The 13,062-nt window shown below is 45.6% G+C and overlaps 1 protein-coding gene across 1 annotated transcript in view; it reads left to right on the top strand.

The window, feature by feature from the left end:
* Positions 1–7,749: 7,749 nt before the first annotated feature.
* PDE3B (phosphodiesterase 3B) overlaps positions 7,750–13,062 on the top strand; it is a 164,434-nt gene continuing 159,121 nt past the window's right edge. The window contains exon 1 of the mRNA XM_055317939.1: positions 7,750–8,717. Within this exon, the coding sequence (XP_055173914.1) occupies positions 7,809–8,717 (909 nt within the window). The 5' untranslated portion in view covers positions 7,750–7,808. The remainder of the gene's footprint in view (positions 8,718–13,062) is intronic.

Here is a 13,062-nt window from a genome sequence, read left to right as displayed (position 1 = left end):
AGACACTGCTATCCCCATTTTGTAGATGAGTTGGGTAACGTGAGACATGATGTGATCTCCAAGGTCATGTAGCTACTAAGTGGTAACTAGATATGACTGACTAGTTTCCTTCCTTCTCAGCATGCAGCCCTGACTTTCAAATAAAGTTTCCAGAGCGGCCTGCTGCTGTGTGCTGCTTACTGACACACAGAGACACATTATTTGCTCCTATTTGCAATGATCATGTGTAGACGGCTCGCTTAGTAGTTTGGGAGTAATATAATCACAATTTTATTTCCAGTCTCAATGCTTATTTAAAAAATTTTACTAATGAACAGAATAGCCTTACATTTATCGCTGATGCTAGATGATGACTCGGATGAAACTTTTTGAGCTGCTCTTGCAAAACAACAAGAATACACTTTCAGGAGGTTTAGTGGAGAAAGCATGCATCTACATTTTTCCTTGCTGTGCCCCGCTGCTGGCTCCATTTGGAATCCAGAAACGACTGCTGTCTGGGGTAAAAGGCAGTTTGCTCTTGCTGCCTCCTGGATATTGCTTGGCCTGGCAGTTTGTCACTCTCCTGGGCAAAAATCCAGCTTGTGGTAGTGAGGTGGTTTTGTGGCAAAACTCCACAATTAACCACAAGTTCAGTGTCAACGGTAGGCTGCCACCGTAGTGGCTGTGATCCTTCAGATCTGCTGGGATAGCCAGAGCCGAAGAAACTACTGCTTGTCTAAGGAGGGAACAGGAAAACTTGGAAGGAGTTTGCATTGCTGTTTATTGTTCAAGTTCCAGGTTTTAGGTTTAATACACAAAATCCAGGAAATTTCAGATTAATAGTTATATATTTAATACCTTTATCAGTTGCTTTTCATAAAAAGTATGGTGGATTTGTCATAGATACACTTGTTGCTCTGAAAATGAGAAATAGAGAATGGAAAATTCTTAAAGTAGTAGAATATATTTTTTCATGGCAAAAGACATCCAGGTACCATCATCTGAATTAAAAAAAAAAATTCACTCACATGCTCTTAAACACTTATTATATGTTGGAAATTAAACCAGACATAAATATATGTATAATGTTTTCTATAAATCTAAGATAGAAAGGGTTCTTTTACTGATTTTGTGAAAATGGATGTTAACAAAAACACTTTTCAATAATAGTATGGAAACTTTTTTGTATTTAATCATATAGTAAGGATTTCAATTTATTTGACACAGGGAGAGAAAGAGAGAGAGAGAGAGAAAGAGAGAGAGACAGAGCGCGTGCCCAAGTAGGGGAGCAACAGGGAGAGGAAGAGGGAGAAGCAGGCTTCCCACTGAGGAGGGAGCTCAGTGGGGGGCTGGATCCCAGGACCCTGGGAGCTAAAGGCAGACACTTAACCAACTGAGTCACCCAGGCACCCCATGAGTTTCAATTTAAATTCATTGACTGATAAAAAAGATCCAAGCATATACAACTAAAAAAAAACCCCGATTTATGAAAAATTTTTTGAGAAATACAAACACACATTGAGTATTGGGGCACCTGGCTGGCTCAGTCAGTAGAGCATGTGACTCTTGGTCTTGAGGTTGTGAGTTTGAGTGTTGGGTATAGAGACTTACTTAATTTTTATTTTATTTTATTTTTTTAGTATTAACTGAGTACTCTGCTAGTCAAGGCATGGAGGTTGAGCTAAGACTGAGCTAGACAGAATTCTTGTGTTTGAAGACTATAATGAAGAGGTAGCCATATAAATAAACAAACAGGCTAACAGAATATGAACTTTTATATAATAGTAACAATAAATTCCAGTTCCATATTAAAGCCACATCATCTCTCTAGCCTCCTCATTTTTGTTCTTTGTCCCTGTATACCTAATCCTGCAGTCAAAGGATACTTGAAATTACCCAAATGCCCCATGGTCATGTTCCTCAGATTTTTGCACTTGCTTCCTTTGCCCAGGTTATATTTCTCCCTACTTTATGTGGGTAACTTCTACTCACCTTTCAATACCAAGCTCAGAAATCTCTTTCTCTGATTCCTCAAGAACATTATTTCTTACCTAATACTCCCCCCTGGCCTGGGTTAGGTGTCCCTCTGAACTACCAGAGTACACTGTGCTTCCTAACCTCCACATCACGGTATCTATTACCCTGGTCTTTTGCAGTCTTTTTTGCTTTTCTAGCTTCCGCTATCAACCCTTAAAGGCAGGAACTATACCTGTCATCATTGTGTCATTGTCTCCTAGCACACTGCCCGGCACAATGCCAGATACTTAATAAATGTTGAATGAATGAATGCACTCATTAAGAGAGAGAGAGAGAGATTAAATATTGGAGGAGGGGAGTGGTATATAGGAGAACTGAAGAAGTCAAAGACGTGAGGGAATTAAATATAAAGATGAAAGAGAGAAGGCAGGGAGAGGGGAGAGAGATAGGAAGATGGCCATGCAGACAGACTCTGGGGAGAGAACTGGAACTGGTAGAGGAGAAACATATTGCGAAAATACACTGAGGCAACCATACAATGGGGAGACTCTGGAAAGAACTAGTCTCTTCTTTTTTAATATGTTTGAAGCATTTTTCTTGACAGTATTTATCATATATTCTCTTGTACTCCTTAACAGTCTGTGTGCAGCCTATGTAGCCCTATCTCCCACACAGACCTGCAGCTTGAGGAAGCTTCTAAAGAATTTTATAGTTTTCATGTTCTAAATAGCACCTAGCAGAATGCTCTGCACATAGTGGGCGCTCAGTAAACACTTGTCAAATGAACTAAAGAGTGAGTCAAGGCTCGCCTGGGTGGTGCAGACAGTTAAGCATCCATCTTTTGGCTTCAGCTCGGGTTGTGATCTCGGGGTCTTGAGATTGAGCCACATGTAGGGCTATTCCTGAAAGTTTCTTTGATATTTAGAATTTGTCAGACTGCTTTATATCATTATCTCTCAGAAATTAAAGCTGCTTTTATTACTGAATTCAGAAAAACTGCATTTTAGAAACAACACGTAACAGCTCTAAGCACTTAACACTTCTAAGCATTTTCACAAATCCAGTACAAGTCCATTTTTTTAAGTCCATTTTTTATGGTTTATTTCAGAGGTTTAAAATCTTTCTCCTTTTTTTTTTTTTTACAGATTTATTTATTTATTTATGAGAGACACAGGCTGAGAGAGAGAAGCAGAGACACAGGCAGAGGGAGAAGCAGGCTCCTCGCAGGGAGCCCAATGTGGGACTGGATCCTGGGATCAAGACCTGAGCCAAAGGCAGATGCTTAACCACTGAGCCACCCAGGCTCAGTCCCTCTCCTCCATTCCTTTTCCTTCCCTTCCATCCTTCCTCCTTTTCTCTCTTCCTTTCCCACCCTTCCTCCCCCCCCCCTTCTTTTGCCCCAGGGTTCTAGAGAGGGCCTTCAGGTCAGAGTAGAAGGTGTCAGAACTGCCTAGTTGGGGATGTCAGGCCTTGGGGGACACCTCCAGTTCATTAAGAGCATTCTGCTTTTATTTGCATATTTCCTTTTCTTAAGTTTTAATTTAAATTTGTCAGTTAACATAATGTTATATTAGTTTCAGGTGTACAATATAGTGATTCAACACCTCCATACATCACCAGGTACTCTTTACAAGTCCACTCCTTAATCCCCCCAGTCCCTCCTGGTAACCATGAGTTTGTTTGCATAATATTTCTCTTGAACGTTTTAAAATGCTGGTTGAGAGGCAACACGGTAGACTGGGAACAGTAATAAAAAAGCTCTTAAAGAACTGGTAGCCAATTATTCCCAGCTTTTCAACAGCTCTTAGCAGATCTTTAGAGGCTGCTCATTTTCATCCTGAGTAGTGACCTGACACAGGACAGGGGTAATGACTGGAGTCTTATTCCTCATCCAACCCCTTTACCAGCCTTTCCTTCTTACATTCCATGATCATAACTGTAATAGTCACCAACAGTTGTATCTGCTAAGAGCCATTCAAAAGTATTTAATTTTAGAAAGTTATTTCTGGGAATTCTGCTCAAGATACGGAGTTTCTTTACATCTGCATTTTTGAATTAGAAAATAATCTTATCTTCTTTTTTTTTTAAAAAGGTTTTATTTATTTATGAGACACACACACACACAGAAAGAGACATAGGCAGAGGGAGAAGCATGACGCAGAACTCAATCCTGGGACGCCAGGATCACACCCTGAGACAGAGGCTCAACCGCTAAGCCACCCAGGCATCCCAATAAGTCTCTCTTCTTAAACAAGATCAAAAGTGCAAGGTATAGTTGCACTTTATCAGGAGACAGGGCAGGTGGGGAGGAGGAGCTGAGCCCTAACATGAGGCTCAACTGTTATTTCGCTTCTCTGAGGATGAAGGTTAAGGAGAGCATGAGGTAATTTGTAGAGAAGGCAATTTCCAGGCCAGCAGTGGTGAGCACCGGAGATCCTAGATGAAGAGGCAGGTGTTCTAACAGTTGGGTTGAGCCCATTGATGGGACATCTCACCTAGTGCTTATAAGGTTAGACAGGTGGGCAGGCAGTGGCATGTAGAAGGTCTGTCAAGGGAGATCCTCAGCTAGTAGACTAGTGGACTAGTGGTTAGGGGCAGAGCTTTGGGCCCTGAGACTGGAAAGACCTAAACAGGGTTTTAGTTCTTCCATAGTTAATTGGGGGGCACTATCAGCTTACCGGTGTGGGTACCTAAAAAGGAGACCAAAATTCTCATCCTACAAACTGAGGAACATGGGAAAAGTGCTCCTTGGAACTTGAGAGCAAGAACTCTATTTAGAATAGAGGAAGACACAGGGGGTTGACTTGCACCGGAATAACTCAGAAGCTGGGTGGTAAGCACTAGGATCCATGTCATGGATCATCAAACTGGGAGAGAGTGATTCTGGTGGAGGGATCATGGGTCAAGATGCAAGCAAGGGCAAAGTCAGGTAAAATAAGGCAGGGGTAGAGTATTGAGAAAAGTCAAAGGTATGCTGTAAATTTAGGTCGTTTTTTTTTTTTTCTTCCCCACAACAGATAATGGTCATACATTCCTGAACCTAAACACAAGAGCTAAGTAATTCTATTGGTTGTTTAAATCTGGCAAAATAATTTGAACTCTAAGAAATGCAGCTTACTAATAATCTTTGACATGGATTGTAAACAGAGAAGGGAGTTGCTATAAACATAGCAAGCTCATTCTTTTTGTGCATATTTTTAGTTAAGTAAACTGATGGTCTTTGGTTACCTCCTTACATTTTATTTTAGAATCCTGTCAGGTGCTGGGGTTGGTGTTTAGAGGTATGCATTCCAAATATAGGTTATTAAGAGAGTTGGGCTCTTAGCCTTATAAAGACCTGGGAAGACAGCTGAAAGAAGGTGAAAGAACTGGGAGGTATGAAGAGTATTTTGAGTTTTATTTGTCAGGTAATAATTCTTTGATACAAAATCTTTTATTTTGATTTGTCAACACTGAGAGTTTGCTTTAATTCGATGGTACAAATAATCGAAAGGTTGCTCTTGGCAATCTGAAGCATGGATCCTAAGGATGCCTATATACTTTGTCAAGCTTTTTAAGACCAGAAAGAAATTTAAAGGTCATCAAAATTAACTTTTGGCAATTTTACAATTGAGGTGAATGGGGCCTGGAAATGTTAATGTGACTTGCTTAATGCCGGGGCCTGAATGGCTGGGCCAGGTTTAGAAGCTATGAGATGGATTTCTAGTCCACTGCTCTTACCATGCCTATCCCCCACCTCAGATTACTACCCAAGGCTTTAAAACAACTTTAATCTGAATTTGTTCTAATTTTCAAATCAGTTTAGTATTTCTTTTTTTTTTTCTTTTTAACAGTTTATTATTTCTTATGAGAATTTATCACGGGCATTTCAGTGATGCCTTTGACAGTTTTTTCATGCCCTTCTGCAAAAAGCTCAAAATGTATCCACAAAGTTTCCTACTTTAATCTTTGGTAGTGAGGAGTTCTTTTTTCCTTTTTTTTTTTTTTTTTAAGATTGTATTTATTTCTTTGACAGAGAGCACAAGCAAGGGGAGCAGCAGGCAGAGGGAGGGAGAAGGCTCTCTGCTGAGCAAGGAGCCTGATTCAATCTGGGGCTCTCAGTTCAGGGCTCAAACCCGGGACTCTGGGATTATGACCTGAGGCAAAGGCAGATATTTGATCAATGGAACCACCCAGGCGCTGTGGTAGTGATACATTCTGTGCATATCATTTAAAACATATATTTGTTGAGTTGTGTTGAAATGATACTTCAAAAAAAGCACAAAAACTTCCATTGTCATGGTGGAAAAAAGACACCATAGATTTTTATCTTTTAAGGAAAGCATTTGGGTAATCAATGTGAAAACTCTACTAAATATTTTTCCCTTTGTCCGAGAGACAGAAAAGAAGAGGGCATTCTGGTCCTTTATTCATCTTGGTCCAGTGCTTGTGCTAATTTCTCAGCGATTTCTGCTCCGTAGGTGAACTATGGCCATAGGCGAAGACGGTCTGTTTTAGGTCATGGCTGTGGGCAGAGATTAATTGGTGAAAAATGGGCCTGTTTGTGGCATTTACCACACAGTAAGGTTTCTCATCTCCCTGGAAAAATGTGGAATTAGCTCTTTGAGAAATGCAGGCCTGTCAGGAGGCTGAAGGAGAGTTTCGGTGGAGTCTGGAAACACAGTTCAGTCACTGAGGCAGTTATGACTGGTCGGATTCCAGAGCCGTCTCTTTGGGCGCAGCAGCAAAGTCCTCACTTTCAAGTCAGCGTCTCCAAGCCGCCAGTTCCACCAGCAACTCACAGATAGCGTCTGACGCTGGCTTCTTTGGTGGCCAACCTCTCCCACCTGGGCAATGGTCTCGGGAGGACTTCGGATGCTCCCACCCTCCAGCTCTAGAAGAACGTGCTGTTACCCCGAAAGAGACTCGGGCGCCAGCGGCTTTGGGGCAGCGTCCTCTCGGGGCTTGTTGAGGGGGACGCCGGGGTGGGCCGCGCGGGGCCGGGGCGTGGAGCGGGGCGTGCGGCGGTGGTTCCGGGAGCTCCGCAGCTCCGCAGCTCGGCGGTGCGGCCTCGGTGCTCGGGCGAGCAGCCCACGTGCACGCTCGTCGCCGGGAGCCGCGGCCGAGCCCGGGAGGTCCACGTCGCCGCCGAGCGCGCACCGGGATGGGGTTAGCCGCGGCTGCCCGCCCCCCGCCTCCCGCTTAACTCAGTTTCGCAGCTAAGCACGCCCCTGGGGTGGGGGGCCCGCAAGCGCCGTCCTTCCCGCGCGCCCCGGGGGTGACCCGAGTGCCGGGCGGCGTGGCTCGACTTACCCGCGCGCGGAGCCTGCGCGCCAGGGGTCCCCGGGGGGCGGGCTGGGCCGGTGCTCGCCCCGGGGCGGCCGCCGCCCCCGCGGCCCCCGCACGCGGCGCGGCCGGCGGGGTCCCTGCTCGCCCCCGGGGCGGCGGGACGGGGCGCGGGCGCGCGCGGGCGGCGGGAGGCGGGAGGGGCGCGCGCCGCCCGGGGCAGGCTCGGGGGAGGAGCGCCCGCCCGCGCGCCCAACGGACCAGGCTGGGGCCGGGAGGGGACGGCCGCGGCCCGCGGAGCTGGGAGGCGACGCCGCGTCTCCAGCCGCCGGGACGCGCCCGGGGGACCCCGAGGGGCGCCTTCCGCCCGCGCCCCGCGCCCTGCGCCCCGCGCCCTGCGCCCTGCGCCGGCATGTGGCCGAGCCCGCCGCTCCTCCGGCCGCGCGGCGGGGACCCCGGGCCGCGGCGGCGGGGGCAGCCCTGAGGCGCTGCGGAGCCGGGGGGCGGGGGCCGGGGCCGGGGCCGGGGGGCCCGGTCGGAGCAGGCGCGCGCGGAGCCCCGCGGCGGGGCGAGCGGGAGCCGGGGCCATGCGGTGCCCGCCGACGGCGGACGGGGCCGGCTCGCCCCCCGAGGGCCCGAGGAACGGCTACGTGAAGAGCTGCGTGAGCCCCCTGCGGCAGGACCCCCCGCGCGGCTTCTTGTTCCACCTCTGCCGCCTGTGCAACGTGGAGCTGCCGCCGCCGCCGCCCGCCTCCCGCCTCGGCCGGGCGCGCGTCCCGCTGGGCGCCCTGGCCGCCTTTGTCCTGGCGCTGCTGCTCGGCGCGGGGCCCGGGGGCTGGGGCGCGGCGGCCGCGCGGCTGCGGACCCTGCTGAGCGTGTGCTCGCACAGCCTCAGCCCCCTGTTCAGCATCGCCTGCGCCTTCTTCTTCCTCACCTGCTTCCTGACCCGGAGCAAGCGGGGCGCCGGGCCGGGCCGCGCGGGCGGCGGCGCGTGGTGGCTGCTGGCGCTGCCCGCCTGCTGCTACCTGGGGGACCCGCTGCTGTGGCGGGCGTGGGCGTGGGCGTGGGCGTGGGCGCCGGGCCCCGCGGGGGCCCCCGCCGCGGCGCGGCTGTGCTCGGCGCTGAGCTGCGTGGGCTTGCTGACCCTCGCGCGCCCCGCGCGGCTCGGCCACAGCGCCCTGGTGCTGCTCTTCTCCGGCTGGGTCTGGTGGGTCTCGTTCACCGGGCTCGGGTCGCTGCCCGCCGCGCTGCGGCCGCCGCTCGCCTGCCTGGTCGGGGTCGCCGGCTGCCTGCTGGCCCTGGGCCTCGAGCACGTCCTTCCGACCCGGGAGGCTCCGCGCGCTGCTCGCTCGGCCGGGGCGGCCGACGACAAAGTGCCTGTGATCAGACCCCGCAGGAGGTCCAGCTGCGTGTCGTTCGGGGAGACCCCGGCCGGGCGCTCCGGCGGCTGCAAGATGTTCAGGAGACCCTCGCTGCCTTGCATCTCCCGGGAACAGGTACGGCTCACGGCCAAGGATGCGCGATGCGCGCGCGGTTCCGGCGCCCCGGCGCCCAGCCCCAGTGCGGGTACCTGGGAGCGCGCTCGCCTCCAGGGTGCCTGGGGGACCGGGGTGCGGTGGGGTGGGGGTGGGGTGGGGTTGTCCGGGAAAGAGTTTCTGTATGACAAGGAGGCGCTTGAAACATTCAAAAGCACCTTTTTTTTTTTTTTTGGTCTTGGCATAGAAATGCAATAGCGCACTGATCATATTGCACTTTTTAAAAGACTTTTCTCATCCCGGTACACGAGTTCTCAGGACTGAAGTGAGTTGTTGGCGGTTTAATACATCGACGGCTGCCCCTTTGGCATAGACTGATGTAGGTCCTTTTTGGTGCTATTTAGCTGTCGCTGCTACAGTGGTGCTGTCCCCCCAACCATAGCATACACCCGTTAGATTGAACATGTACGTATATGTGTGTGTGTGTGTAAGAGAGAGAGGGAGTGCGGTTTCATTCTTGATAATCGAGAGGAAGAATTTGACATCATACAATGAACACCGATGAGCTTTGGAACTGAGGATTAGTGTAGATGAAAAGATTGTTGGAAATAATTTTTAAGGGATTGTCTCCCCCCGCCCCCCCATCTCAGTAGTATATAGGCCATTATAATTTTTTACAGAGTAACTCATGGTCGTGTGTATTTGTTGCATAACTGGGAGAATGTTGTAACAATTTAACCTTTAAACTTGGTAATGTCTGGAAAGATGCCAAAAGCATTTCCCCCCTTCTCTCCCCCTGTAGATTTACATGTTTTTTTTTTTTATTTTTTTATTTATGATAGTCACAGAGAGAGAGGCAGAGACACAGGCAGAGGGAGAAGCAGGCTCCATGCACCAGGAGCCCGACCTGGGATTCGATCCCGGGTCTCCAGGATCGCGCCCTGGGCCAAAGGCAGGCGCCAAACTGCTGCGCCACCCAGGGATCCCTGTTTTTGTTTTTTAAAGGAATTGAAATCACCGTCAGGGAAGAGTTTGTCTTTATGTGGTTTAGGGAAATCTTGTTCTACATCACCAAGAAATCAGCAAAAAGTTGCTATTCATTTAACATTTGCTAGGCGTGAAACGTTACCTATATTGTCCCAAATACTCACAGAACCCCTGCTTGGCAGATGACAACCTCAATTTAGAGATGAGTAAATTGAGGCGTAGAGAGGTTACCCACCTTCACACATCCAGTTAGTGGCAGTGCAGGGATTTGAACCTAAACCTTTCCGTTTAATTTGCTGTTTTCTAAGCAACTAAAAGAATGAGGGTAGAGGTTTTTAACTAGGAGAGTGGGAGTCTATACCATTGGTTTTCAGACTTTTTGATTGATGATGTGTTTTACACTGGAACCCAGTGTACTTGAAACAAAAGTTTCTTGTTCTTGCTACATCTGATGCTCTCAATGTATTATCTTCAAGCTAGCTACATTGATTTTATGTTTAACACTGATCCTGTAGTGTTCCAATGAGACCAAACTTTGCTTCTTGGAAAGTTTTCTCCGGGGCTGCTTTTGTGGTCTGTAGTTATTTTGGCCAGGGCTAGAAAGAATTGTTCAAAGAAAATGTTACGCCTTTTGTTTTCTAAGTTTACAGCCAGTGATACTGGACAATGCTTAGAAAAATGTGTGTCAGGAGAAAAACTGTTGTGAGAAGATTTACTGCAGAGCAGAGTAATACCAGCGCTTTTCATAGACTAGAATGGCATTTGGTTTGATTATTTGTGAATAGATTGCATTTTTTTTTAACACCACCGGAAAAGTGTTTTAGCAATCTCATCACATTTGCAGGCAGATTTCCTGTATTTAACAGTATTACGCTTTAATGTATTTTAAATGTAATCTGGCGGCCTAGTCATTATGGCTCTTCTCTTGTAAATTGAAAATTCCTGGTTCTTAATCCTAGTCTGGTGCTCTTTAACCGCAATCTTTTCCAGCCTTCAGCTAGTTGCAGTGGTGTTTGTTACTGCTAGGTTGCTCCATTTATTATCTGTATTAGAGGAAAATACAATTTCACTTTTAAAAAGGACAGATTTTCTTATATCAAGAAAACACTTATTCACGTTACACTATGAATAGGAACATTTTGGGGATCTTAAGTATATGATGTTATTCTGAGGATTTATACATGTTATTTAACTTGCAGTGTCATAAAATAATACTATTATGGCATTGCTAGGAATTACTAGATATTTTTAACTTAACAGAGATTGTAATAACACACATTTTTACCTATGCCAAATTCCTGAAGTTTAACAGTGGGTCTGTGGTTTTGTTTGCAGGTTGATTATGCTACAGATATTAAGGGGAAACCAGTACTTTTATGGAAGTAAAGGATCAAGAGATTTCCTAATTTTCTAAGTGCTGAACTATGTATATGACAATTGTGAAGCTACCTTCTTGTTTCAGAAAGTGAAGGAAGACAAAAAAGATTTTGGGTAGAACTTGGTACAGGGAGAAGAAATGTCCTGAATTCATAGGCAGAGGGTCAAGAGTAAAGTCTTGCTTCTGCTGTATGATCTTGGAAGAGTTTTAGTGAGTGAGCCTTTCTGAGTCTCAGGATCCTGTCCACTTAGGGCATCCCAGTGCATTGATTCTATAATAACTTTCAATTCTAGAATCCATTTCTTTGAGTAAGTTATAGATACAAATATAACTAAAACATCACAAACGAGTAGTTCTTGAAACTTAAATGTTGAACGTTGATACTGCTAAGCTATAGTTTTTCACTGGAAAAGATGAACCAAATACTCAATTTTTCGAATAAGAACTCCTAAAAAGCGTATGTGGATTCATTTTTGGATTGATAACAAAATTGCCATACTTTCATTTCCTTAAGAATTTAAATATTTTTATGAACATCTTTGAAAAACGATTGATAATTCGTATTAGTATAAATGTTTTTAGTTGTGTCAGAGTGGATTTAAACTATTTTTAGGATAAGTATGATGTTGAAAAATAAGGGCATGTGTTTGTAAGACACTTGATTTTCATAATGAGATTGGTGGTATTTGATGTAAAAGCTTTGTATTTGTCAGTTCTTAGCGAAGGGTTTTTGTCGTTTTCCTGCAAAGCATTTAGAGATTTAAAGTTTAAATCTAGTTACTACTGGTGGGTTAATGGAAAGAAGCACTAAGTTTGTAGTACACTTGCCAGCAGTCAGATGAAACTAATAGAAAGCTAAAAGAGAAAAAAATCAGTTGTCTACGTAGAAGCATTGACCAGAGTTTAACAAACTACATATCTACACTATTTTAATTGTGTATTGTACAATGTAGATTTCAGCTTTTCAACCAGATTCTTTGTGTGTGATAGACTAGGTAAGGACAAGGTTTTGAGAGGTGTAAGTTAGTGTGTGAGAAATTTTTCTATACCTAAAATGCTAAGTGCTTTCTAAATGGTTAGGTAAATATTTAAAAATTCTGTGGCCTTAAAGCCCATAAATATTATTTAAAGTGTTAATTTTATTTGAAAAAGATATACACATGTAAGATGGAGGCTTTTAAAAAAGAGTTTAAAGTTTAAGTGATTGTTTGCCCTGTTAAGGAATTTGCAAGGCAAACCCCGCTATGAATTTCTTTAATAATACCTTAGTATTTGTGAAATTTATCTTATGGCTTTAAAGAGTGTTTTAGTCTAATTTCATGTTAATATTTTTGTAGCAAACTATCAACCTAGGTAATTATTTTATGTTCTATTTTGTAAACATTGTATGTACTCTGGCATCAGTGTTATCTTTCAAAAACACAGATTTAATCAGATCACTCACTCTTAAAAATCTCTTGGGTTTTTCATTGTTCACAGGATAAAGTTGATGCTCTTGACCCTTGCTTGCAAAGGTCCTTTATAACCTGCTTTTTAAAAGCCTTTTGCTTGTTTTGTTTTTTAAAAAACAATCCGGGGACTTATGGAACCCCTTCCTCACCTCCATCCTTGGTTCTAGCTCTTTGAGGACTGCTTATCGTTATTGACTTGTAGATTTTTTTTTCTCCCGCTTTTACCATTCACACAGGTTGAAATCTCCTTTAAGAAACAAGATTAAGAATCTTTAGAAAGTACAGTGATACTCAAATTAATGTGTATGCTGAGGACAAAGCACCATTATAGCAGAGTTGGCCATATTTAAAAATAAAAGGTGAAAAAAAAAAGGTGAGAGATCATGTGAAATGGTGATGATGTGAGATAGAATATTTTCATTATATCATATGAAATAGTAACATCCCCATAGTTTATGTTTTCCCACACTGAGTGAAAGGTAAGTTGGGTCACCCAGGAGTAAAACTGTATAAAGTTTGTTTTCAAAACTGCTTCAGAAGTCCTCTGACT

The sequence above is a fragment of the Nyctereutes procyonoides genome, unplaced genomic scaffold, assembly GCF_905146905.1.
Source record: "Nyctereutes procyonoides isolate TBG_1078 unplaced genomic scaffold, NYPRO_anot_genome, whole genome shotgun sequence".
NCBI classification, from domain to species: Eukaryota; Metazoa; Chordata; class Mammalia; order Carnivora; family Canidae; genus Nyctereutes; species Nyctereutes procyonoides.
Note: the sequence above shows the minus strand (reverse complement) of the source record. Positions and strands in the feature narration are given on the sequence as shown.